Here is a 27367-nt window from a genome sequence, read left to right as displayed (position 1 = left end):
TTTTAAAATACAAGGTTATAAAATGGGAATTGATAAATATAATCACATATACACATGCTGATTCTACCAATTACATGTCAATACTAAAATTTTTATAAAATCCTGTTCTTACTCAGTGGGCCTTTAAGACTCTAGAAGTGGAAAAAAAGACTTAGGGTGACTAAGAGGGAATGAATTCTTTTGCCCTGGAAGACAGAGACCCTGTATCTTTTCCAGGAAGAATATTCCCCATGGAAAGATCTTTGTTATTAATCTCCTGACCCCTTGTGGACCTGCTTCATGGTAAGGGTTGATTTTTCAGCAAGAAATGTAGTTCACAGAGAAGACCATCTTCTCTCTGCAACTCTAACACAGTGACTTCCTGCCCTCCTCTCCATCACCAGAATAACTTTCAGTCCTGTGGTTCCTTAAATGAAAGAGCCCCCTCCTTCAGTGTTCTGAGGAACCTCCCTGTTCCCTTGGTTACTTCCCAGATCAAAACGCAATACTGGCATTCTCACTCCAACTCCAACCTCACCCTTCTGGCAGCAGTGATGAATTCTGCCACTTAGTGGGGTTGAATTAAGAAAAAGGCCATTAAAAATGACATCAAAGGGGGAAGAGCATAGCTCACAAAACAGGAGTATCAGGGTCAGGGTGCTTTGTAGGTTTCATAACAAAGTTAGACAAATAACTGTGAAGGTCCAGGGAAAGACACAAGCCGAAAGGGTGTTCAAGGGAAAATTAAAAGAAATCTTCACTTTTGTCTTCTTGGTTTTGTTTTCAGAGAAAGAGGTTGAGTGCATGAATGTGGGAGAGGGGTGGAGGGGAGGGAGGGAGGGCGAGAGAGAGAGAGAGAGAGGGAGAGAATCTCAAGCAGGCTGCAAGCTCAGCACAGATCCTGACATGTGGCTAGATCCCAAGACCCTGGGATCAAGACCAGAGACCAAATCAAGAGCCAGATGTTCAACTGACTGAGCCACCCAGGCGCCTATCTCCTTGGTTTTATATTAAGTGTTTTCCAGCACAACCTTCTAAATCACGTTGCCTAGATTGAACATAATGCATTTTCATATGCACCCTTTACTGGTATATTCCAAACTTTGTCTTTCTAATTCCTACCAAGTAGACTAAACAGAAAGGCAAATGTTGACTCAGATATTTTTATATAGAACTTACCACTCTCTTTTCCCTGAAATCAATGCCCACTGTTGTGATAAATTTGGAGTTAAATTTGCCATCCGTGTACTGGTAAAGTACACTGGTTTTCCCCACTCCAGAGTCTCCCAAAGCTAAAAACTTGATGAGGTAATCATAATCTCCATCAGACATAATGAAGAACTCAGTGGTTCACCTGCAAAATACAAACAAATGCATATTTACGAAAAAGCCATTAGGAAATATTAGAATCTTCCATGAATAAAGTGAGTTACTTTAATATCCAGCTCACTAAGTACTATGTGACACCTATATGCCTAAGGGTTCTGTGAAGAGGATTAGATATTACTGCCCCCAAGGACCTAATATTTTGCTAGATGAGGTACTACTGAAATAACATTTTAATTTAAATTTAACATGCACATTATAGTACTATCAAGACAAAAATTCCAAGTGAGAATGAAAATCAAGAAGATAACCACTACCAAGTCTTTTTTTTTTAATTTTTAAAATATTTATTTTTGAGAGGAGAGAGAGTACAAGCAGGGGAGGGGCAGGGAGAGAGGGAGACACAGAATCCAAAGCAGGCTCCAGGCTCTGAGCTTTCAGCAAGAGCCTGACGCCGGGCTCAAACTCACAAACTGCAAGATCATGACCTGAGCCAAAGTCAGACACTTAACTGACTGAGCCACCTAGGCGCCCCCAACCACTCAGTCTTACATACAGATCCTATAAAACAAAAATTTTATAAGGAGAAAGGAGAATGTTACAGAAATAATAAAAATTAGGAGTGCAAATGATTCTAACCACCCCCCCTCCTTCTTTTTCAGAGTCTCCTAGCACTAGATCCTTGGGTTTTCTCTTTTATGTGGACATCTAGGCAATTTCATTTATCCTATTCATTTTCAAATGTCACTATAGTTAATTCCTTCAAAGACAATGCTAAATTCACAAGTAAAATTTGGCTTGCAGCTTCTTTTATTTTATTGTTATTATATATTGCAATTAGGTCAGGGCTTTGCTAGAATTCACTTCTCCCTTGGGAACTGAGTTCCAGATTTGGGCAGTCACTGTTTAGAGACCATAGTTCCATTACAAAGGGTTCACCTACCCATACTTGCCTTGGTATTTGAACAAGAAATGCTACCAATTCAGGTCTTCAATAGTAACTAAAACAAAAGTCCACCTTACAGAAGAAAAATTCTGTTTTTACCACCAAGACCTAAACATGGTTATTTTTATCCTTTGCAATCAGCACTCTTCATGATTTGTTTTTATTCTCTAAATAGATTCAAACTACTCAAAATACCAGTCCAACTGAAAATGTAGTCTGCCTCCAGGGAAAGCTTACTTCTTTTTATCTTTGCATTTATGATACCAATAAACCGTTCTGAAAATCGGAAAAATGATCAACTATACCATTACCACTGACCACTCTACCTGCCCATTCAAACATGCATACTTACCCATACACACACATCAAATGCCTACATTAGATGCTGATTTTCCTCTCATTATCCACTTTCACCCAGCCTCACATCGAGAAACTTTACCACAATTCTCAATGCTTCCTATGGAATTATTTCTATAGATCCATAAGATTCATAAAAGCTTAAGCAAGGACATTTATTGATTTTCAAGGGTGCCTCCCCCACCCTACCCTCAATTTGATGACTCACCTTATGGCCAAAAATCCTGAATGCCGACCCCCAAGAGCCACTGCAATTTATTTCCTCATCATGCCTTAGCAAAGACTGTGACCTCATATTCAGATATGGCTGGTCAGCTGATAAGGGCAGAGCCTCCAGTAACATTCATAATTCTATTTGCACACTATAAAGAATGATACTTCACAGATGATGACCTTCCTATGCTATAGCTTCAGTATGTACAGGTTGGTTGCCAGTATTAATGGTACATAACAGAATTCCTCTCCAGAAGATGACCAATAGGGTACAAATAGTTTATCACACTACAGCATCTCATTTGGCTCCCAGTGATTCATTAATAAGAGCTAAGAATTGAAAAGCAGGTCTAGATAGTGTTTAATCATTTTAGAGGTTCCCCTCAAAATGAATGACCAAGCAGAAAGCAACTCCGAAGTCTGCAATGATAACAGCTATCTTACTTCTTTATTTTTAATTTGAACAAAGTTTGCTCATTTCTATATCTGTGTTTTTACGTCATTTAAGGTACAGAAGAAAATGTTGTCATCAATGGCATCACTCTTCTGTAATTCTCTAAATCCACTTGAACGGAATTCAAAGACAGATGAAACTACCTCTGCTGCACCAAAATTTAATGTGTTTAGTTATCATGGGAGAACAGTCACGCAGATAAGTCTACAAATGCTCTTTGTGGGTTTCGTTTTCTATTCATGTTGACAGCAATACATAACAGTTTATTCACAAACTAAGCCATCATAAATGAAGGTATTAACAAACCAAATACCACAACTAAAGGTATAAAAACCACCATCACTATTAATCATAGTTTGCACTCTTCAGATCATGCCTCTAGGCAATTATTTTCAGATTAATAAGGCAGATAAAGATCCAGACCTTTCACTCTCTGGGTTCAGTTTTCCAAAGGATGAAAATTAGAACCCATAGAGATGAACTCATTTGCACAGTCTAGCATATACATCTCCTAACTCCAAGTCCAATGTCCACTCTATCTCCAAGCTTATTCTTGTTACTCAAGTTTCTACAAATGCATGTTGGGCTTAACAGTGACTGGGTACGATACTGTATAAGGTAGCCTAATAGGAAACACATGACCTCTGAAGTCCAGGAGAGCCAGGCTGAATCCCAAGTCTCCCACATGCCAGCTACTCAGACGTCTCTGAGCCTTGGTTCAAGTTTCCATTCTGTGAAAAAGAATATATACTCCTTCACACTATTGTTCTAAGGATTGAATGAGATGCTCTTTGTGGAACACCCAGAACAAACAGTGTTTGGCATATACTGGGTACACAGCAGATGTTAGCTCACTCTCTTCACCCCATTCTGGACAGATCAGACTGGCTCTGAAGACCAAGAACAATCTCTGAAATTGCCCCTGATCAGCTCAAGACATATTTCTAGCAGAAAGTATTTCTGACTGGTTCAGAGTCATTTGCTGAACTAGATCACTTAGATCTAGTTCACAACATAGATCACTTTCAAACTAATTCTGATCTTTTTTGGCTGGTTTAAAACATTTTCAACTCATTGTAAATTGATATGTCTATTGCAAAAGAGTTATGACCAGCTTAAAAACAGGTTCAAATCTGTATCAGACATTGCAATCCATTCTAATAAGCTCATACTTGTTCCAAAAAAAATCTGAATGCTTCATTCTAGTTCAGAATCAAAGAGTTGAGTTCAGAGTCCACCTTTTTACTGACCTAAAGCCACTTTGGCTAAAATTAGGTATATCTAGTGAACATTACTTGGGTCTGGCTTGAATGGCTCAAACTGCTTCAAACTAGTTTTACCTAGCTCTATAAGTTCTGACCTGGACAAGCATGTTCTGACTGGTTCACATTAGGTTTGATTGTTTCAGAGTATATTTTACTGAATCAAGTTAGTGCTAATCAGTTAAATCTCTCCAACTAAGTCATACTTGCTCTAATTTTATCAAACTTCTTGTAAATTAGTTCATGTCATCTATCAAATGTTTTTTATGGTCTTAGATGGATTAAAAACTGGCTCAAACGAGTCCAAGTTGATTTATCAGATGTTCAAACAGTTTAAGGCTAGAAATGTAAAATGATAAACAGAAGCACAAAAAGCAATGGTTTGGTGCTTTACACTTACACTGAACCAACAAACTTAAATTTTTACTTATATTTACCTCAATTGTATGTGTTGGAGAATAGAGAACAGGTTGGGAGAAAGGAGTATTGGCACACTGGCAGAGAATACGATAAACAATAGGAAGAGGTGTGATGAGTGCCAGAGTCTTCCTTGGTTGAGAACTCACCCTTCATTTTATCTAAGGGACCTAGCAGCAAAACAGTGATCCATGATCCAACAATAAAATAGAGATTTCAAGTTGAGGAAAACCTTCATCAAATTTGGAGGCTATGTAAAGTGTGCCCTAAATTGGTCACAATGACTAGGCTAGTCTGGGTTAACAGAGACCAGAATTCTAAAAAGGAAGGAAGCTGCAAGGAAATAAAAGGACTCAGGAAAAGAGGCAGGCCTTCAAACCGGTAACAGATTTTTCAGGGTTTGGGCAGGGTATATTGATGGTAACAAGATTCTTCTCTGAGTTTGCAGTTATTTAGTTAAAGCCTAGAATTAATGGAACCATTCCATCTTTCAGCAGAAGATAATTCTAGTGCTTAGGAAACTACAAGTACAAACACACATGTGTGTGTTTCACCAATGCTTATTACCACCAGATGAAGAAAACTTAACATTAAGTTTCAGCTGAAAACATACAGTGCAGAATTTTACATTTGGAACACCCCAACAACATTTTGTGCAAACTATTTGCAGTCAGTATTCCAAACTACCGATGCTTCAGAAGCCAGTTCACGAAAGCTCTTTCCAATTGCGTTGCTCTTGCTAACAATGGGTTGGAAGCCCACACACTAAGTATTTTATAATCTTTATCACAGCCCTAAAGGCAGATGCTACATACTACACACACTTCTTCCCTCAGAAGGATCTCAGTGCCATTCTGTCATGGATGTCCCAATGAGAAGATGAGTAAGTGGGCCTTGGGCAGTCTATCTACATGCTAACATGGGCTCAATTCCAGCACATTGTTGAGAGACAGGAAAAAGTAGAGGTTAAGAGCATGGAATCTAGAACCAAACTACCTGGATGTGAATCCAGTCATTTCACTTTAGAAAATTTAACCCCTTTGCCTCAGGCTCTGCAGTTTTTGGTTTTTTTTTTATTTTTTTTTAACGTTTATTTATTTTTGAGACAGAGAGAGACAGAGCATGAATGGGGGAGGGTCAGAGAGAGAGGGAGACACAGAATCTGAAACAGGCTCCAGGCTCTGAGCGGTCAGCACAGAGCCCGACGCGGGGCTCGAACTCACGGACTGTGAGATCGCGACCTGAGCCGAAGTCGGCCGCTTAACCGACTGAGCCACCCAGGCACCCCAGGCTCTGCAGTTTTAAAATTAGGAATGATTTTTTTAAATTAATTTTTATCTTATTAATTCTATCATGCATATGCTTTCTTATTTCAATTTCTTTATAATTGGGGTGCATCTTACATTTTACAGTCTTACAACCCACGACATCTTGCGATTGTTACTAAATGAGGTGGTACTGGAGATAATTGTGTGAAAACCTTTCATTAGCATCTTCTAGCAACATCACAAATGCACCATCAACACATTTTAGATTTGATGAAGCATTACACCTATCTCAGAGGGTTACTGTGGGGACTGAGCTAATGTGTACATGAAGAGTTTAGAACAATGTCTGGCACAGAGTAAATCCTGTATTAGTATTAATTCCTATTAGCGTCATCATATCGCAATCTAGCTTCCAACAGTCAATATGCAGGCAATATTCCTTTCTTAGAACTGTAAGAAAGAAGTATGTCCCTAAAAATTAATGAAAAAGAAAATAAGGATCTATGTATGAAGAACACTTGAACCCAAAAATTTGACTTCTTTAAACTCTAGATCTCCTTCAGGAAGTAGAATCTGAAATACCTCAAGGAAGTGTCTTCTAAAAAGTCAAGAATGACCCTAATTTGGGACTTGCAAAAGACTTTCTTACTCAGTTCACTTCTACCTCTCCTCCCTATACAAATATTTTTTCACAGGGCTCTCCACCCTCACTCTCATCAGATTAACAATAGAAAGCAAGAAACACCCACTTCCTCAACATTCACTAAGTGGTGATAATTGCCTTCTGAGAGAAAGTCAATGGTCTTCTTCCTTATTTAAAAAACAAACATATTTTAATTGTTTTTCAGGGAATAAGATAGGAGAGTGGTTTTAGTTAAGAGCAAAGGAATTAGATCCATTTCTCTCCCTCTCTCCCTACCCCCCACCACACACACAACCTTAGCCCAAATTCTCCATAAAGCTTCCTGTTAAAGTCAATCACAGACTCCAACCTTAGGATCTCCTATCATTTGGCAGAATCATTCTAAAACTATTCCAGATAGGTCAGCCATTTCTTGACAGCCAAATTTTCCCTCTATCACCCATATTTAGTACAGAAAGTAAAAAAAAAAAAAAAAAAAAAAAAAAAAAGGGAAGGATAATATTAGTTGAATAATCACCATGTGCCACAAACAGTACTAGATATACATGATTTTATCAGGTCATCATCCTTAAAGAAAACTCAATGGTCTGTATAAGAGTTACAATACATAAAGAGTGATATTTTCTTAATATGATGGGAAGTAGGCTTGGGTTCAAATTTTGACTCTTTGTGTGAGACTCCTTGTTCTTTAAACCTCCATTCTTTCAACCATAAAGTGGAGATAATAATGGCTACTAAGTGACATTATCTACAGAAAGCTTTTAGCATATTGCTTGGTCTGTGTTAAGCGTTCATTAATTGAAATTTGTCTTTAGCAATACTATTCCAAATAGTCTCATCAAGTTTTCAGCAAGGCATGTCATTTTACAATCTATTGTTATTTAACCCAGTACCTGAACCTTTAGAAAAATCATAGGTAACATTCAATTTAGGTACAATCACTTATGAGGTCTTCATCCATCACAAAAGCTATCTTGGCATTCCAAACTAACACTAAGTTTTATCTGCGTGATTTTTGGCAGTTTCAGAGCTGGAGTGTTCGTCAGTTGAATATTTTAATTTCTACAAGAGAAAACTGAATGAAGCTCAGAAAAGACAAGTGAATAATATAAAATCAACCAGCAGGTTAGATGTGGGACTGAGGTAGATCCCTAGTCTAAATTCTAGCACTGTATCCTTTTCTAACATATCATGATTTTTGTTCTCTCTGTTCTCCCTGCTGACCACATCAGAGCTTTGTTGTTCTCAGCCCCCAGGAATATGCTCTTTGGTTACGTGGTGGCTTATTAACACGCATAGGATTCCATCACTTTGTAACTGGTTTTCTTTTCCACAGTCTAACATCAACCACCCTCAACCACCCCCCATGTTGGGTTCTAACAGCCCTGTTTCTAATAATTACCCCTGTGCCATGACCTCTCTACTCTCTTTTCCCCTTTCTGGCTTTCTTGTCTCTCATTTTCAGGTACTTTTCCCCAACACCAATTTGTGTGTGCAAAAACTGACCTTACACCAACAATGCCAGTCAATGAATGCACATTTCCTTATAACACAGTGAGTTGCCATGTTAACTTCAGGGTATTGGACCCTCTCAGTAAGCTCAAGTGCTGCTGTGTCTTCAAGGACTTCTACTTTTCCAATAAGGAAAAGAGATTTGCCCCATCTATTCCTGGGAATAGAGCCATTTCAGGAACATAAATTCTTCTCAGTACTGCGCTAGTTTTGGTTTTCCCATAATGTTAATGAACAGGCAACATACTGATACAAGTCCATCCTGAGTTTAAACAGCTGTAAATATTCCTACCATATACCAACTTTCTTCTTTTCAAAAACGCTGCTCCGTTAAGGAAACTATCAACAAAATAAAAAGCCAACATATTAAATGGGAAAAAACTTTTGCAAATCATATATCTGTTAAGGGATTAATATGCAAAATATATAAAGAAGTCCTACAACAAAACACCAAAAAACAAAACAAATAATCCGATTTAAAAATGAGCCAAGGACCTGAATAGACATTTGCCAAAGAAGACATACAGATGACCACCAAGTACATGAAAAGATGTCCATCATCACTAATCATCAAAGAAAATGCTAATCAAAACCACAATGAGATATCAAATCATACCTCTTACAATGATTATTATTAAAAAGTGAAGACATAGCAAGTGTTGATGAGGATAGGAAGAAAAGGAAGCCCTTGTACGCTGTTGGTAGGAATGTAAATTGGTGCAACCACTGAGCAAAACGGTATACAGTGTCCTCAAAAAATTGAAAATAAAACAATCATATGACCCCATAATTCCACTTCTGGTATTTGTCAAAAAAAAATAAAAACACAAAATCAAAAAGATATATGCACCCCATGTTCACTGCAGCATTATTTACAACAGTTAAGACAGTGAAACTACATAAATATCCATCAAAAGATAAATGATAAAGAAAATGACATCGATACACACACACACAAATATAACACACACACAAAGGAATACTACTCAGCTACAAAAAAGGAAATCTTGCCATTTGTGACAAGATGAATGTACTTTGAGGATATTATACTAAGTGAAATAAGTCAGACAGAGAAAGACAAATACTGCATGATGTCAGTTATATGTGGGGGAAAAAAACACCCCAAGCTCATGAATACAGATCAGTGACTGCCAGAGGCAGGGAGTGGAGGAGGGCAAAATGGGTGAAGGAAGTCAAAAGATACAAATGTCTACTTATGAAATAAATAAGTTTTGGGGATGTAACATACAGCATGGCAAATACAGTTAATAACATTGTATTGCATATTTGAAACTTGCTAAGAGAGTAAATCTTAAAAGTTCTCATCACACAAAAATTCTATCACCATATAGGACAGGTGGTAACAAGACATACCATGGTTATCATTTTGCAACATATGCAAAAATTGAAAAGTTACGCTGTATACCTGAAACTAATACAATGAATGTCAATTATATCTCAATTTTAAAGATTTTTTAAATAAAAAATTATAAAAAGAACATTGAAATAGGCTCAGAAAATCAAGCTATTTCCTGATGATTTAGCACAACTCAAACAATGACACGAGGATTCTCAGCCTTGCCCATTGGGTGTCAGTAAGTTACAGACAGCTGGTTATAGGTCTTTTGGGTCCTTCTCAAGTCTACTTTCTACAGTAATATATTTAGAACATGTATTCAATTGCTCCCTAAAAAGTATCATATTCTTTAATAGCTGAATCAAAAGGAAAGAAAAGAAACTCACCCAATTGACAAGGTCTAATTGGATATACTTCTTATGGATTCTCAGGAAGTCTTTCCTTGTTCCACCCATTCAGTGTGCAGTCTTGGAAAGGACTGTTTGCATTTCTGTCAGCAGCTGTTTATAGAATGGGGTGTGCCTTGGATTTACTTATGCAAAAGGACCGAGAAACTACAATGTACTTGCAACCATCCAGCCAATTTCTAAATTAACCTGTATGATCACAGTTGGCTGTTTAGCTACTGCTGTTGATTTCTAATTTTATTGCATCTTGGGTCAGCAAAATTGTTCTGCATAGTATCAAATTTTGAGCGATTTCTTAAGTTTTATGAATGTTCCATGACTGTTTGAAAATTATCTATATACCCTGTTAGTTGTATGCTAGTTATGTTTTTCAATCTGATATTACCTTTATTTACATTTTACTACTTTATCTGTTTCTGAGAAAGGTGTGTGAAGAAACTGGATTTTTCTTATAAAATAAGTACAAGATAATATCTTAAAGAAGATGAATATAAAGCATCACAAAAGAACAAGGCTTTGCAGTCCTTATTCATGAGGCATTCAATCTGTGGCCTTTGTGTTATGTAGAACACTGAGATCCATGGAGGTACGTTAAGAGTTCTGTAACTTTTTATTCAAAGGTCTGTTTTACCTTTATCCTTATTTTTTTGATTTGGAATAAAAACTCGTATAGTCACACAAGTTATATAGCAGATTTAGAGACATCCAAATTATTCATTTATACTGCTTGCCTAAGTTATTTGTTTCTGTCTTTAGAGCATATATGTTACTTGAAATATCTATAAATGTGTTATTAATGGAGAAGGCTGTAATTTGCACTAGGCTTTTCTCTCCTTTTTCTTTCTCTTTTTTTAAAATTCAGAGTAGATCCCTGGGTCCACTCTTGTGAAATTATTTAAAGAGGCATATGTGAGCCACTCTCCGTACATGACAGCAAGGCTGAGGCACATCTATTTAGCATGTTTGCTTCCATCCCATTAGGACAGTCAATTGAGCAATAAGGAATGAACACAGTATGTTGCATCAAAACATTTGATTACAGATCACTGTAGAGATGATTTTATGTTTGGAGAGCTTCTTGTTTGACTTCTATAAATATGATTGAGCTGTTCTAAGTTTGGGTTACTTCTTGTCTATTGCAGATTAGTATCTTCACAGCCTGTTGGATACTCCTGCACAGGGTCTCAGAAAACCTACATCAGGTCATTGCAGTAAACCTTTCACTACCTCAGAAAATTGCTTTGGTCCAGCCAGTTGCAAACTATCTTTAGCAAGTTTCTTCAAATGAAATCTTACATGGCACTCCAATATACAAAACCAATGAAAGTGGAACCATTCTGATAATAAGATGAACATGATACCTGACCTCCAAAGCCTGTGGCCCCCACAAGGACTATCAAGGGTCCTTTGCACACATTTGGAAACCAGTGAGGAAAGCTCTACCTTCCACCCAACTGAGTCATCTCATTTGCCTTTGTACACAAACACTTCCTGTCTGCCTAAGGTGTTTAGCCTTAGATCGACAACACATTTTTGTAAGGCCTGCTAGGCTTTTCTACTGAACATCTCCTTAAGATGCCACCTCTCAGATCTCCCCCACTTACCACATTCTTAGGACTCGTCTCACCTGGGAGGGAAAACCTAAAATATACTGGGTGTCCTGATGAGAACTCCAAGTAGGGGTACCTAAAGCTTGAGAGAATTAAGGTAAGTTGGTAAGATAGAGTCTTGGAGACAATGATCATTGGGTCACTCACAGGAAATGAAGGTCTATGGGTCTAAGTCTAAAAAGTCCTGGAAAAATCCACACCAAACTGGCCAAAAGTGAACAAAAAGGCAGCACCCGTCACACCCCACCTTGGGACAGGTACCAGTGTCCTTGAAAATGAGAATTGTTAGATGGATGTTTATAACCAGCTACTTTGGTGATCCCTTGCTAATGGGACTAATTGGACACACTGAGGCCATCAGAAAATATATCCAGATTAGTCTCAACAGACTCAAGAAGCTATGCTTGGGGTGGAACCCTAAAAAGTCAAGATATGTTTTGAGGAACATAACGAAACAATGAAATGGCAAACTTAAAATAACTGATAATGTATTATTTTGTGCTATATCCAAAGCCACTTTATACTAAACTATAACCAGAGTAGCATAAAAAGGCACAAAGTTTCTTTTTAATAGTGATAGAGAAAAACTGAAAATTCTCTCTGCTAACTTTATTTTTTTTCTATTAATTCAGGAAAAATTGCCAGTATTATATTTTATCCACAAAATGCTTTGTTCCAGCTAATGGCTATGTCATGAAAACGTTGCTACTTTAAACTATTCAAAAGTTCCAGGGAAGGAGAAAGGAGTGGTGGGGAAATGGGAAAAGAACAACTTCTTATCCTCCCTACCAGAGCACGCAGGCTCAAGTGTAGGTGGCACAGAACCAATTCAAGACACAAGGGGCTAAATACAAATGGAGGTTCCCAGACAGGTGGTCAAGGTCACATCAAAGTCAAACACCAACAAAGTAAGGAACAGATCAAAAAGGAGAGAAGTGGTTTATGGATTTGTGGAAGAGTGTCCCAGGAATTCAGGAGAACATGTAGTCCTAGAGACTGGAGAGACATTTTACCTAATTACAGACAGTAGGGACAACACCTAGAAAAGGCCTTCAGTAGTTGCTGTTTTATCAAAAACCTGAGAGATTACCTTCTAAGTCAGAGCAATTTTTTTCCATCTGGTTGCTCTCTCCTGTTAGCCCATCCAATTTCAAAGGCTCCCTAATTGTTCCAACCAGATTCCTTCACTAAGTTTCCTCTTCCTACCTTGGGCATATGGAAGGCCAAGCGTCCAGATTACCATTTGGTTCCCCAAAGCCATACCTGTCTTTGTCATCAGCCAAGCCTAAGATAAGGGCACTATGGGAACCAAGTCCCTGTTTTCTCAATAATATTTTAAGGCAGGAGTCTAAATATATTGGGGCTAAAGTGAGTGGGCAAGATGGTCACTCAGAAAAAAATCTAGAAGACCTTGTTTAAAAAGGAATGGATAAAAAAAATCTCAATATAAATTTACTAACACAAAATAAAAATGTTGACTGAATCAGCAAGAGAACAAGTCAATAGGGTAAAGAGAATTATAGACAAAAGGAGCATAAAGCACATGACAAAATACCATGAGAATGTAAGTATCCATGAATTTTTAAGAAATTGATAAGCAACAACTTTAGAAATTTTTTCGAGTGCTTGGAGGACATTAAAGAAACAAATGATATTAAAATTTTTAATGATGATGAAATGAGATTCTACATATATGAGAGATAACTGTAAAGTAGTAAGAAAAAGTTTTTATAAGCCACCATGACAATCAATCTCACAATTCCATAATCATATTTTAATAAGTCAACTTTTTAAATATAAAGTTAACTTCCACATACCCACAAGTTTGACTGTAAAAGTTTTTAAGTTGAATGTTTAGACCTCAGGAATTATGCTTCCATTAAAAAAAAAAAGACAGGGGCGCCTGGGTGGCGCAGTCGGTTAAGCGTCCGACTTCAGCCAGGTCACGATCTCGCGGTCCGGGAGTTCAAGCCCCGCATCAGACTCTGGGCTGGTGGCTCAGAGCCTGGACCTGTTTCCCATTCTGTGTCTCCCTCTCTCTCTGCCCCTCCCCCATTCATGCTCTGTCTCTCTCTGTCCCAAAAATAAATAAACGTTGAAAAAAAAAAAAAAGACAAAAAACAGTGTTACCAATGGTATCTTTTTTTTTTTTTTTAGTTTATTTTGAGAGAAACAAAGAGGGAAGGAGGGAGGAAGGGAAGCAAAGAGAGAGGAGCCTGAACTTGCAGCTCCAACTTACAAACCATGAGATCATGACCTGAACTGAAATCAAGACTTGGACACTTAACTGACTAAGCCACCCAGGTGCCCCTGGTATCCTTTTTAAATTAGAACTTTCCCATATACATTTGCACATCACATAAAAATACAATTGCTGTATAGGTATCAAGCACTGAAAATAAACTAAAACTTCTAACAATAAACCCCAATGATATTAATCAATTTTTAATGAGCAATTACCTTAAAAATTCATATATGAATGTCACAGAAAAGGTTTTACATACTTACATTTCAGAGTCTACTGCATATAAATTACAATTTCTGATTTGAAATGATTACCCTTAATTGCTGGCATCTCTGAGTAGTTGACATACACATTCCTTCAGCTCCTATTAAGTAATTCTACACTGTGGACATTTTGACACAGGAAGGAACAGATGTTAAAGTTCTATTACTACTAATCTAAAATGATTTAATTTTATGTTCCCTTAAGAGACAGAAGCTCATAAAAGAACATGTGTAGGCTTCTACCATTAGGACATTGGACATCTTTCATATGCATTCTAGCAGAAGAGGTTTTACATTTTATTCAGATGCAAAATGCTACAGAACTCAGGAGATGCAGTGTGATTTCCAAACCAAAATGTGGGGCATATGATGTTAGTGCATTTTTGTGATCCTTTTGAGAAAAATTAATATAGTTTAGAAATATAGTTAGGTTGTCCAAGTAGTGGAATTTCTGAACCATCTCATTAATCTATGGGGCAAATGCACAAGAATATGTGAAATGAGAAAGTCCCAGAGATATCCACGGATTTAGTCATCACAACACATCTCTATGCACAGATGGTGTGTGATTATTTGAGCTCGCTTCTCTTCTGACACCAGGGCTCAGGGGTGAGGCCCTACTGATTGCCATAGAAGGGAAAAGGGAAGGAAAGTTGTTTTAAAGGAAACATGCTTACCTATATGTCCCTTTTCTCACAGCGTCAGGTATTAAAGGAATGATCACAAACCAAGCCAAATGCTTCTCTACCCACTCCACTCTCACCCTGGAAACCTGTCTTCATAAGCCACATCCTACTCTGGATATTTCTTTAACCAACATTTTCTCAATATGTATGAGTGCTCTATCTGCTTAATTTGTATGGGGATTATGCTACTTCTAAGTACTTCTCTCCTTTCTCATGAAAGCGTCTAAAGTCTTCAGCAAAATTGCACAATTCCTGAGGATGGTCTTGTGTACTGCTGGTCTACCACCCCTCATCACCAGACTGACAACAGGCCAGCTGTCGCCCAACTGCTAATTATGTCTACCATCTGGCTTTCTCTAACAGCCTCTTCCTTCCTCTGGTTCCCTCTGTTCATTGCTGATTTCATTCAGGGGTGACTCAAAAAGGGTCTTGGAACTCTAGTGAAAGCTGGTCTTTTTTGGTAAATTAAATTGTATTTGTTTTCAACTTAACCATACTTAAACAACTTCTATGTTGCCCAGTACTGTGCTAGCAACTATGAACGGCATGAAAGAAATATGTGACCCAGCCACTCCCCTCAAGAAGTTGGTATTGGAGTGAGGAAATAAAATGAATTCATTTTCAATACAGGAAAAATAAGATTATCAGGATGCAAAGTGTCTAGTATGCCACATAGACCACCCAGCACAGGACATCAAAAGTGCAAAGGGCATAAAGTCAGAAGACCTTAACTCTGTTACATACTTCCTTGCTGTATGACCTATGGCAAGTCACATAACCTCTCTGAGACTGTTTCCTCAATACGGGAATATTTATCTAGCAAGATTATTGTTGATATTAAAGGATACATTACATGAATGTATTTTATAAACTATAAACTGCTAGGTACAGTAAGATGGTGGTTTACATGACAAGTAGACTCTGGGAGGTCAGAAAAGGCGGGGAAACTATCTGACCAAGGCTTCAAGCAGGAACCAGGGCCTGAGCTGAATACCTTCCAAGCCAAGAAGGATTTAGTGAGGTGGTCAGGAATAGGGAAGACCATATGTGTGGTAAAAGGGCATGGTCTGACTTCAATTTAACAAGTATTGAGAAGCCCTGTTCAATACTGAAAAGGCTACAAATAAGACTAAGAAATAATTCTTCACCTAAAAATTTAGTCAGAGAGACAGAAGACAAGTAACTATGAATTCAAAGGAATGCTTATGAGGTAATGTGGCAAGTTGAAGAGGGCTGAACGACTAACCTGTCAGTGGATGGGTTTCTAGTTCTGGCTCTGCTACTATCTACTACCATCCCTCTCTAGGCCTTGTTTCTTCAAATATGAAATAAGGAGGTTTCAACTCCATGGTCTCTGAGAAAACATTCTATTCTCTGATTCTACGTTCAGAGTCCAGGGTTTCGCCATGACAAATGAGAAAGATAAATGGACTCATGGTAGCAGCTGTCCCTTGTATCACTTCTCACTCTTCAAAGATGAGAGCCTAGATAGAGGCACCAGCAGTGGGAATGAGATGGAAGGAGCCCAAGAGACATTAATTTAAAAATATAATACAGCGCCACAGTGGGTTGAAGAGAAAGCAGCAGACAAAGCACTCCAAAGAATCACAGTGGGTGAAGTAGTGTTGCAGACAGAAAGAGGTCATTGAAATGGGGGAAGGGAAAAAGTTGGAATGGACATAAGGTTTCTGTGGAGGGGATCAGGTTTTTGGAGGGGAAAGATGATGAGATTTGGATTAGGAAAGTTGCACCACAGAGAAATGCCAAAAACCCTCTCCACTCCCTATGGTCCCACATTTATGTCTGTCCTTGGTATAGAGGCAGAAGAACCAATGGTGAAAGGTCAAAAAAGAAGGCCAGGCCTGTACCCACCACAGGAGAGGGAACACATAAGACCAAGGATCACAGCAGGGATTCTCAGCCAAAGAAAATTACATGGAACATGATGGCCAGTCCCTGCTGTTCTGACAAAATTTTGTTTGCAGACATCATGCCCCTGTTGTATGGTACTTTATCTGGCAGGGAGTAAGAGGGAAATATCAGGGAAGACAGCTGGATGTCACTTTGCCTCCACCATTTTCTCTCCTTCGGGGAGCCATCATTAAGGCATCTGCTCAGTTTCAAAACTCAGACCTTGCCCATCATCATATACCACTCATCTGACTACATGTCGATGAAAACACATACTGGCCAGAAAAAAAACATAATTTTCCTTCAGCTTCTTTCTCTGCCTGTCTCACTTGGCTTGCAATTATTACCGCTTTTACTGCTGATGTTAAGAAATGACATGCCAAAACCCTTCTCTAATTACTTAATGCCTGTGGGTTTTCAGATGAGAATTAGCGGAACTAAACCATATCCTCCATGTTTTTGTTCTCATTTGGAACAATATTGTATTGCTATAAATATGTGTGTGCACATCTCCCGATACATGCTAGCAAGAGTTGGTCTAGAAAAGTGTTTTCCAACCTTTTCTCTGCTATTTGTATGACAAACTGGAGCAAATGCTCATGATCAAAGGCAACAGATTTGGGGGCTCCAGCAATGCCAGAATCTACTCACCCATCCTGGGGGAAGAGGGCTTCAAATATCTCAACCCGTCTCAGCCAATTCAGGGCATATGAGAGAGGAAGCTCTGCTCTAGGGTAAACACCAAAAAGTCAAATTCCTGGGGCTTGGGTATGTGCCTGCTCAAGAATACAAGATAATGCCAAATAATTGTCCAATGCAGTTGTTTCACACTCCCAACTTCACATCTTCACCAAGATCTGCTGTTTGTTGCAAGACTTTTCAAAATAGTAACATATTGTTATCTAAATTAGCATTTCTCTGACTGCAAATGTAGTTGAGCATATTTTTTAATTTGTTGGCCATTCAATTTCTTCTTCTGGAAACATATTTATGTCCTTTCCATATTTTTCCTTTGGGTTATCTTCTTATGGACTTGCAAGAGTTCTTCACATATTCCAGATAGTAGTCCCTTGTCAGTTACAGATGTTGCAACTATCTTCTTCCTGTTCGTAGTTCATCTTTTCACTTTTTTAATGGCTCTTTAACTGGTCAAAAGAAATCCTTCTTTGCCTAAAGTGATAAAGATGTTCTTCTACATTATTTCCCTAAACATGTTACCTTTCACATTTAAGTCTCTAATCTGTTGAAAACATTTTAAGGTATATGTAGGGATCCAATTTCATTATTTTTCCCTGAAGGATATCTAATTGTCATAGTACCATTCACTGGAAAAAAACAAAAAACAAAAAACAAAAACCACTATCCTTTCCCTAGTGATTCACTCTATAAGGGCTTGTTTCTGGGCTCTTTTGTTCCTTGATCATTTTTACTATCCCTGGGCCAATGTCACAAGGCCTTAATCACTATGATTTCATTATACAGGTATTCCTCAACTTATGATAGGGTTATGTCCTAATAAACCCCTCGCAAACTGAAAATATCTCAAATCACAAACACACTTAATACACCTCATCTACTGAACTTCAAAGCTTAGCCTAGGGGTGCCTGGGTGGCTCAGTCAGTTGGGTGTCCAACTTTGGCTCAGGTCATGATCTCACAGTTCATAGGTTCGAGCTCCGTATTGGGCTCTGTGCTGACAACTCAGAGCCTGGAGCCTGCTTTGGATCCTATGTCTCCTTCTCTCTCTGCCCCTCCCTCCCTCCCTCTCGCTCTCTCTCTCTCTCTCTCTCTCTCTCAAAAATAAAATAAACATTTAAAAAATTAAATAAAAAAAAAGTTTAGCCTAGCCTACCTTAAGCATGTTCAGAACACTTTCATTAGCCTACAATTGGGCAAAATCATCTAACACAAAGCCTAGTCTATAATAAAATGTTGAATATTTCCTGTAATTGAATACTGTACTGAAAGTGAAAAACTGAGTGGTTATCTGGGTACAGAATGGTTTTAAGTGTATCAGTTGTTTACCCTTGTGAATGTGGCCAAGTGAGAGCTGAGGCTCACTCTGGCTACCCAGCATCAGAAGACAGCTTCCTACCATATCCCTAGCCTAAGATCAAAATTCAATATTCAAAGTGCAGTTCAACTGAATGTGTATCGCTTTCACATTATAAAGTCAAAACTCCTAAGTCCAAGCATCCTAAGTCAAGGATCATCTGTACAACTTAGTATCTGGGAGGTCCAGTCTCCTCCACCTTACTGTGGACATTCTTAACCTCTCACACTTTTATCTAAGTTCCTCAAAAACCCTATGGGAATTCTGATTGGTACTGCATGAAAAATCTATGGATCAAATTGAGAAGACTGACATATTCACAATATTGAACATACCTGTGCATGTACATTTTACTGTTCCCATTTATTTAGGACTTCTTTGTTTTTAAAAATGCTATCAATCAATAAATTATATCTTCATAAAGACTTTATAAATCTTCAGACTTATGGATACTTTATATTTTTGTCACTATTATGACATCTTTTAAAAATGTATGTATCTTCTATATGTTCCAGTAAGGATGTCCCAAAGTATTTAATAGACAGTCCTGTCTTGATTCTAACATTTTACCGTTAAGAATAACATTTTCTGGGGCACCTGGGTGGCTCAGTCAGTTAAGAATCCAACTCTTGATTTTGACTCAGGTCATGATCTCACGCTTCATGGGTTCCATCCCCACAACAGTCTCTGTGCTAACTGTAGGGAGCCTGCTTAGGATTCTCTCTCTCTTCTTCTCTCTCTGTGCCCTTTCTCCCACGTGCTGTTGCGCTTTCCCTCAAAATAAATAAATAAATAAATAATTACATTTGCTATAGATTTTTGGTAGATGCTTGACCAGGATAAGGAAGTTCTCCATCTATTCCTAGTTTTCTAAGAATAAGTATTACAAATGAGTATCAGTTTTATCAAGTTTGTTCTGGCATCTATTGGGAAAATTATGTAATGCTTCTTTCAATCTGGTGTTTATTTGTAATTATGCAAAATTATGTAATGCTTCTTTTAAGCAAGTAATTGACAAGCTTTTGCATTTATTGTGACTTTGATCTTTCTAGTTGTTGTTTTTTTTATTCTCTAACCTTCCTGATTTTTAAATTTATACTCTCTACCCAGGTCATTCCCATCCTGGGAGGGGTGCAGGAAAGGCCATAGTTCTCAGAGTCACTCATATTTATGAAAGAATAAAAAATGAAATATCTAGTAAGTACCAGGTATTTGAGGTGATTACCCAAAACTAATCTTCAAATGTAACACATTACATTTATATAAAGTTGCTCTTTTGAGGCTAAATAAAAAAAGGTTACTTAAGATGCAGTGTTTTAGAGGCAGAAGTAATTATTATAGAAAGTTTTTCAAGTGAAATAGTGTTTCACTCCCTACAGAAATATCAGAAAGTCATTAGCTACCTTTCAAATTTTCTTTTCAAAACTATTATTGATTTTAAGCACTAGAGCTCAAGCTCCCCCATTATAACACACCAATTAGAGGTAACATTTCAAAAATAGGCATTTTAGACAAATACAAAATGCTACTTATATACGTTCTATAACTCAACATTATCAGTCAGAGGGGTCAGGCCATGCCTCAAAACCGTGGTTCAGAATCTAAGACTAGCCCCAATAATGATATAGTACAAACAATGTGGAGACAGAGGGGAAAATATTGGCATTTCCTCTTGCTTAAAGCTGGGGTGGCTCAGTCAGTTGAGTGTTTAACTCTTAATTTTGGCTCAGGTCATGATCCCAGGGTCCTGGGATCAAGCCCCACATCGGGCTCCAGGCTGAGTATGGAGCCTGCTTGGGATATTCTCATTCATTCATTCTCTCTCACTCACTCACTCTCTCTCTCTCTCTCTCTGCCCCTCTGCCTCTTTCCCCCACTCACATTCTCTTACACTCACTCTTAAATTACAAAAAAATAAATAAATAAGGTGGGGTGAGCAAATCTGATTTTTTGCCAGGCTGCATCAAGAGGGTTTGTACCTCTAGAAAAGTCGGAGCAGGTTCTGTCTTTACAAATGAATAAAGAATCCTATAATCCCTTAATAGGTGAGTACCCACTGCATGCTGTGCAAGGTGATAGAAATGCAAATAAGACAGATACAGCACTTGCCCTCAGAGAGTTTACCATCTAATAGAAGACAGGGACGACCGAAACAAGATGCCAAGTATGGTTATTACCTATCATAGGCATAATGGAAGGATCCCATGAGATTAACACTTAACCCTGATATGGATCAGGTGGGTTAGGGGAGGTTTCTGAGAAGTAGATGAGGGGTTCAGGGACTTGGGATGCAGAAGTTCTCTAAGTACTGTGCAGCCCTAAACAGTACCTATAAGGCTAGCATTCTCTGGGGAAGAGCACTCTAGTCCAATGGTGTAGAACAGGAAAGGAAAAAAAAAAGCTGAAGGATCCATGGACCCCCATCCATACACTGCCCCCATCCTACCCCAATGCCCATATACACATACAACCCAGGAGGCTACAGTTAAAAAAAAAAAAAAAAAAAAAAAAAAAAACAAACAAGGTCCTTTCCAGATACTTGGAGAAATGACTGAAGATGAGTATCAAACAGGTTCCTCATCTTTCTTGCCTCGGGCTATGCTCTAGGCCCTACCCAAATCTGCCATCTCCCTCTGCTAGTAAATGAGTGATCACATCACTTTGAAACTACATTTCTAAATTCGACAAATTCTAAACTCCATTTAGGATGGCCTATGCAATTATCCTAACATCTCTTTCATTTAACTCCATGAAGTACATCTATTTGACCAAGGATGTTAGACAAGGTATATCTAGAAATGAAAAGGGACACTTATGCAAAGGAAATAGAAATCAGCAAGCAACTCTGTAACAAAGCTCTAGAGTCTTATTTCTAATAAAAGCACATTAAATATCACAAAAAAATATAGTATTGGAATCTATACGTGACTCTAAAGAGCTCCCAAGCCACTGCCAGCAGTGAACAAGTTTTACAACAGCATTAAAAAAAAAAAAAAGTGGGTTTTCACTTTGTGATTTCTACAAACCCTTAATCACTTTTAGTTTTTACACATTTTTAAGAACTATTAAAGACTAGACAAGGGCAAAATCTATTTTTTTTTAAAACAGAACATTTAAGTGTTTTAGAGAAAAATAAACTTGGCTCAACTGACAAATGTGAATGACAAAAATTACAAAGCACAGGAGGATATGGGGAAGGGTAGTACTACTTGGGTCAGGTATGGAAGTACTTCCCAAGAAACTCCACAAAATGTCCCTTACATATAACTGAAATTAAATGAAAAATGACATACATACCAACCCAAAAGGTGTTAATAATCTCAAAATTTGATAAGTAGAGTGGCCTATGGCAACAATCAAAAGGTATACCAGAAAAGCTTGAAGTCACTGAGGAGGGAGAGCCTGGTTCTGATGATTAAATTCAGGCAGCAGCCTATAAGCACATCAGTTTAAACATCATGCATTTAATAAGCAAGCACTGAGAACATGCCATGTGCTCACCACTATGTGAAGGACTGAAAACATTGCTCTGGAAGAATAATAGTCTAAAAGAAGCACTCTGTGGAAATGATCAGTAAAACATTCAGTGAACAAGATGCAATGTTTCAGTGAAACAAGAACTGTAAGTATGCTGGGTAGGTGGGAGGGCTGGGCAGAAAGGGCTAGAAGGAGAGCCCAGAATGCCTCGTAGGGGAATCGGGAAAACTTTGCAGAGCAGCATCCAAGCCAATGACTAAAATTGGTACACAAAGGGACAAGTGACACAAGTGAAGGGACAAAAATCACACAGTTCACAGAAGGATGTGGTCAAGGACTTCACATGGCAAATAAGCATCACCCTTTAAAGATAACAGAAACTATCAACAAAATTATCATTGATGCCGATCTGAAAGGTGCAAATCACTGTTGATGGAATTAGCTAAGGGCTGTCTGGCATTCAAAGTACAAAACCAGACAAGGTCTACAGCCATAAGACGGGAGCAAGTCCTGGGTGACAGACAGTCTGAGAGGATGGGAGTGGAGTGAAGGCATTTGTACTTGCAGAGGTATAAGGAGAAGGGTATGGTGCACTTAGGGGACCTAAGTAAATGGATGGCTAGACCAGTGCATGGGGATTGGAGGAGGTGCCCAGACAGAGGTTACAAAGGTGGGACAGACTCTGCAACCCCCTAGGCCTGAAAGGAGTCTTCCATAACATAAAGAGTCTGTGTTATCATCTGGGCAACGGAAAGCCACTGCAGACTTTTGTGAAGGGGAGGAGCATGAGGTGTGTGCCTTAGAGAGATCTTTCGGATAGCCACACGGAGACTGGGAATATACAACATAGGGTCAGGAGGGGATGGGAGAGGTAGGGATTTGACTTCTGTCAGTGACAGTGGGAATGAAGAGGCAAGGATTAATTCAAGATATATTTATGAAGTAGAAAAATCAGTTTCACTTCTCAATTGACTGGTATAGGAGTTAAAGAACCCAAACTTTTCCTTTGGTAACAGAATGAATGCTATCTATAATCATTAATGAAAACAGGCAAAAACAATTTGAAATGATCATTATAGCTAACGCTGACCACTTTTCTAAGCCCTTTAAAATCCCGACTCATTTAATCCTCACAACAACCTTATGAGGGCTCTAATTTTCAGATGAGAAGACTGATACACAGAAAGGTTAAATAACTTCTCCAAGGTCACTCAACCAGTAAGCGGTGGAGCCAAGATTTGAACCCAAACACACTCTACTACATTGCAGAGGACCAATTAAATGTCCCTTAGACATGATGGACTTCCAGGGAGTTGTGTTTAATTGGCATTTGGAAAACAGAGTAAGGTTCCAAAGAAAAATCAGTGTTAACAATATGGATTTTAGAGGGATCAACAGAATTGATTTCCTAAGGCCATAAGAGAGAGAAGACGACTCTTGAGAATCAAGAGAGACCAAGAAGGACACTAGGAAGGAGATTTTTTCAACAATAGTCCATAGTCACCAAAGCACAGAGGTGCCAGCTTATAGAAATCTGGACTTCCTCCTTCTTGTGAAAGCAGGGATCCATCCAATCTAGCATTCATAGCTAAATGTTCCCTGCTCAGATTACATCAGAGAGAAGAGATGCCTAATAGAGTATGAAATGGGGAAAACAAAACAAACAAACAAACAAAAATTGATGCACTCAGCTCTTGGAAGGATAAGCTTTATCTGTATTTCAGCAAAGTGACTCCTGCCTCCAGAGAACCAGCAGTGATGAAAACTCATCTCATGACCAGCACCCTGATCTCACTCACGTTCTCCCAACCCTCCAACCCTCAAGGAACCCACCACTGCTGAGAGGACAGGGCCCCAGCCATACCGCAGCAACACCAGGAGCACAGAAGCAAGCAGGAAAGACGTCCTCTTGCAAAGACAGAACAAACGAATTAGGGCTTCTGCGAAAATCAGCTTTGTTTTTAATGGGCTTTACGTGACTCATCAGCTATCAGGTATGCTATGCCTGGAGCTCTATCTATAAATCAACCCAGTTCAGAGGGAAGAGGAAAGGAATGAAAGCAAAAGTGAACGGATATCTCAGGAAGCTTTAATCCTAAACAGAGAAAACAGAAACAGAGGGAAGTGGCAAGCATCTCCTCTTCGAGTTCGCAGGTACTGAGGGTTGGGAGAGGGCAGAAGCTGGAACATCAGCAGAGTCAGCCCTGGGTTCTGGGACCTGCTAACACATGCACAGATCTTGGTTGCTATGGTGCCATCCTGCAGGCCGCAAGGTTTCATCAGCATTTTCTGCCACAGTTCCTGTCTTGTGGGCGCGGCAAGTGAAAAAAAAAAAACTGTTGTTTGTATTCTAATGGCTTCTGGGTCACTCAACACTGGAAAGGACAAGGAGAAAGCAGTAAGAGACAGAAAGCAACCAAGATGGGGACAAACTCCTTTGGAATGTACTAAATCCAACCTGGATGTTCTATGGATAAGATGCCTCATGAATAAACTCTCCTCCCCAAAATATTTTTTTATTTTTTTGTATTTATAATTCAAGAATCTAGACAGAGAAAGTCAACTTTTAATCAAGGTTCTTTCCCACGGTGATGTGTGATCATGGGAGGTCTGGATTCACTGCTAGGAGAAAAGCTTGAACTTGCAGCAAAGAAAACAAAAGGAGGTGATGGTCAGCACCCTGGAGCGGAGGTGAGGAGACTGCCTTGATACCAATCAGCTGCATGACCTGCATGTCTGTATCCAGGTTCCTTCTTCACAGAAGGACACACAGAGCGAAGGCTACAAGATGAGACACAGGGAGACTTGGCCTTCAATAAGCCAAGGAGGGGCTTGGAACAGATTCTTCCTCACAGCCCTCAGAAGGAACGAACCCTGCTGACACCTGGACCTGATAGAATAAGGGTCTGCTGTTGGAGCCACCCAGTTTGCAGTGCTTTGTGACAGCAGTCCTTACAAACTAGTACATATCCAGAAGTAGAGAGAACTGTGTAAGCAACTTCCCAGCAGACCCGTCCCCAGATCTTTCACTCCTGTATACTATCACTAAGCATCTCTAAAATATATGGACCTTTCCTTACATAACCACAATGCCACTGCCAAATCAAACAAAATTAACATTCAGGGTCAAATTTAATTTACAGAAGAAATATACCTTATACAAAAACACGTCCTTACATAAAGCTTTCCTCCATTAAAGCTATTAACAATATTAACAACAAAATCCCAATAAGCATGAATGTTTGTGAATAAAATCCTCAGAGGATGAGCAAGATTCTGGAAGCAAATTCAAGTCCTTAATCAGCTCCCTTATTCAATACATTAACTGAGAAAAAAACCTTTGTTACTTTATTGAAGCTCAGAAAAGAAAGGAAAAATGCAGTCAGTATTCATACCCATTCTCTGGTAATGGAAAATGCAACTTTCAAACCACACCCCCCAAATTTAGCAGGTGTCTTGAAGTCTTCGGTTTAAAAAAAAAAAGTTAATATGTGCAATGGTATTCTATGTCAAATTGCATATACTCTAAGTACAGGAAAATTGGCCTGGCAATTTTCAAAACCTCTCCAAAAAAAAAACCAAAAAACAAAAAACAAAGATAAACACAAAACTATACCTGATGGAGTATAAATCGTTGGGTGTTCTTCTAAAACTTTAGAAATGCTGTTCCCAAACTTCAACAATTAGACAACTTCCAATTACATGTCCTCTTCAAAAAGATTACTTTTTGTCTATGTGATGTAAAGAGAAATATTAAAGTCAGAATCGTCTACTTATAAAAGTTTTTCAAAAGAATCTTTTGAAAAGCAGTCTGCTCCATCAACTTTCAAAATCAGGCATCTCTGTAAAAACCCACAATCCAGCTAATTAGTCTCAGCTGTTTGTCATATGGCCTGCAGACCAGTCAAGTGATTTTGCTCCTTTCAAGCTTACTAAAACCCAATTCCACTGGCCTTTCAGCAGAAGGCAGCTGTATTAACCTCTTCTAATGTAAGAAGACTAGTACGAACTCTGTTTTCTTCCAGTCAAAAGACTAGAACATTTGTTTTCTTGAGAATCTGTTTCAAAGTATTGCATTCTCCAGGCCCTTAAAAATTATACTAACACTGTTTCTTCACAAATTCAATGCCTGATCCAAACAAGCAACGCAGGAGATCAAATCAAAGTGGCAGAAAGTATGGGGCTGGATGATTTACCAGCCTCCCGCTCTTGGCCTCCAAACTCATAAATAAAACTGTCTACTGAAGGGTCCACCCAGATTTCTTCTAGCATTTCAAATTCAACATGTCCTTCCTTCAACTTACCTCCTTTGCTCTTCTTTCACAGACTCTGCTTCAGGCCGCCTTCTCTGTGTCTTGAGTAACCAATCCCAACACCTACCCAGCCAGAAATCTGATGGTCCGAATTGACTCCTCCCCTCACTTCCCCTCCCACTTCCATCTGGCCACCAAGTCCCAGGGATCTTTCTTCATCCCACCTTTATTCCAAGTTTTTATTTTTTCTCATCTGGATGGCTATGATCAACCACTTACTTGGTTTTCTGGCCCCATTGATCCATCCTCCACACCACACCAAAATGATCCTTCCAAACTGCAAATGGGTAACCATCACTCTCCTCTATAAAACCTGTCAATGACTCCCCACAACCTCCACAATGAAATTCCTACTTCTTAGACTTCTGCTTTCAGTATCACCTACAATTTCTGGCCCCCTGACTCCAGCCACAAGAACTATTTATAATTCTCTAAAACCTGTGGTTTTCAAAATGTGAAATCAGTATCATCAGCATCACCTGGGACATGGTTAGAAATGCACATCCTTAGGCCCACCCCAGGCCTACTGAATCATAAATTGTCAGGATGGCCAGAAAGTCTGTGTTTTAACAAGCCCACCAAGTGATTCTAATACACATTAAACTGGGAGCCACTGCTCTAAACCATCCAAGCTTGGTTCATCAAAACATATAGCCCTTTGCCTCTTT

The 27367-nt window shown here is 38.7% G+C and overlaps 1 protein-coding gene across 6 annotated transcripts in view; it reads right to left on the bottom strand.

The window, feature by feature from the left end:
• RAB27A (RAB27A, member RAS oncogene family) overlaps nucleotides 1-27367 on the bottom strand; it is an 87826-nt gene that overhangs the window by 29337 nt on the left and 31122 nt on the right. For 4 of the 6 annotated variants that reach the window (XM_053223993.1, XM_015087471.3, XM_053223994.1 and 1 more), the window contains 2 exons: nucleotides 26003-26117; nucleotides 1159-1333 (listed from right to left, as the gene is read on the bottom strand). In XM_053223993.1, coding sequence (XP_053079968.1) covers nucleotides 1159-1311 — 153 coding nt within the window. In that variant the 5' untranslated portion in view covers nucleotides 1312-1333; nucleotides 26003-26117. Of the gene's footprint in view, nucleotides 1-1158; nucleotides 1334-10120; nucleotides 10235-26002; nucleotides 26118-27367 lie in introns of all 6 variants that reach the window. The other 2 variants (XM_053223995.1, XM_027067289.2) reach the window with 2 other exon arrangements.

Source organism: Acinonyx jubatus, chromosome B3 (genome assembly GCF_027475565.1).
Source record: "Acinonyx jubatus isolate Ajub_Pintada_27869175 chromosome B3, VMU_Ajub_asm_v1.0, whole genome shotgun sequence".
In the NCBI taxonomy this organism is placed as follows: domain Eukaryota; kingdom Metazoa; phylum Chordata; class Mammalia; order Carnivora; family Felidae; genus Acinonyx; species Acinonyx jubatus.
This window is presented reverse-complemented; position numbering and strand designations above follow the sequence as displayed.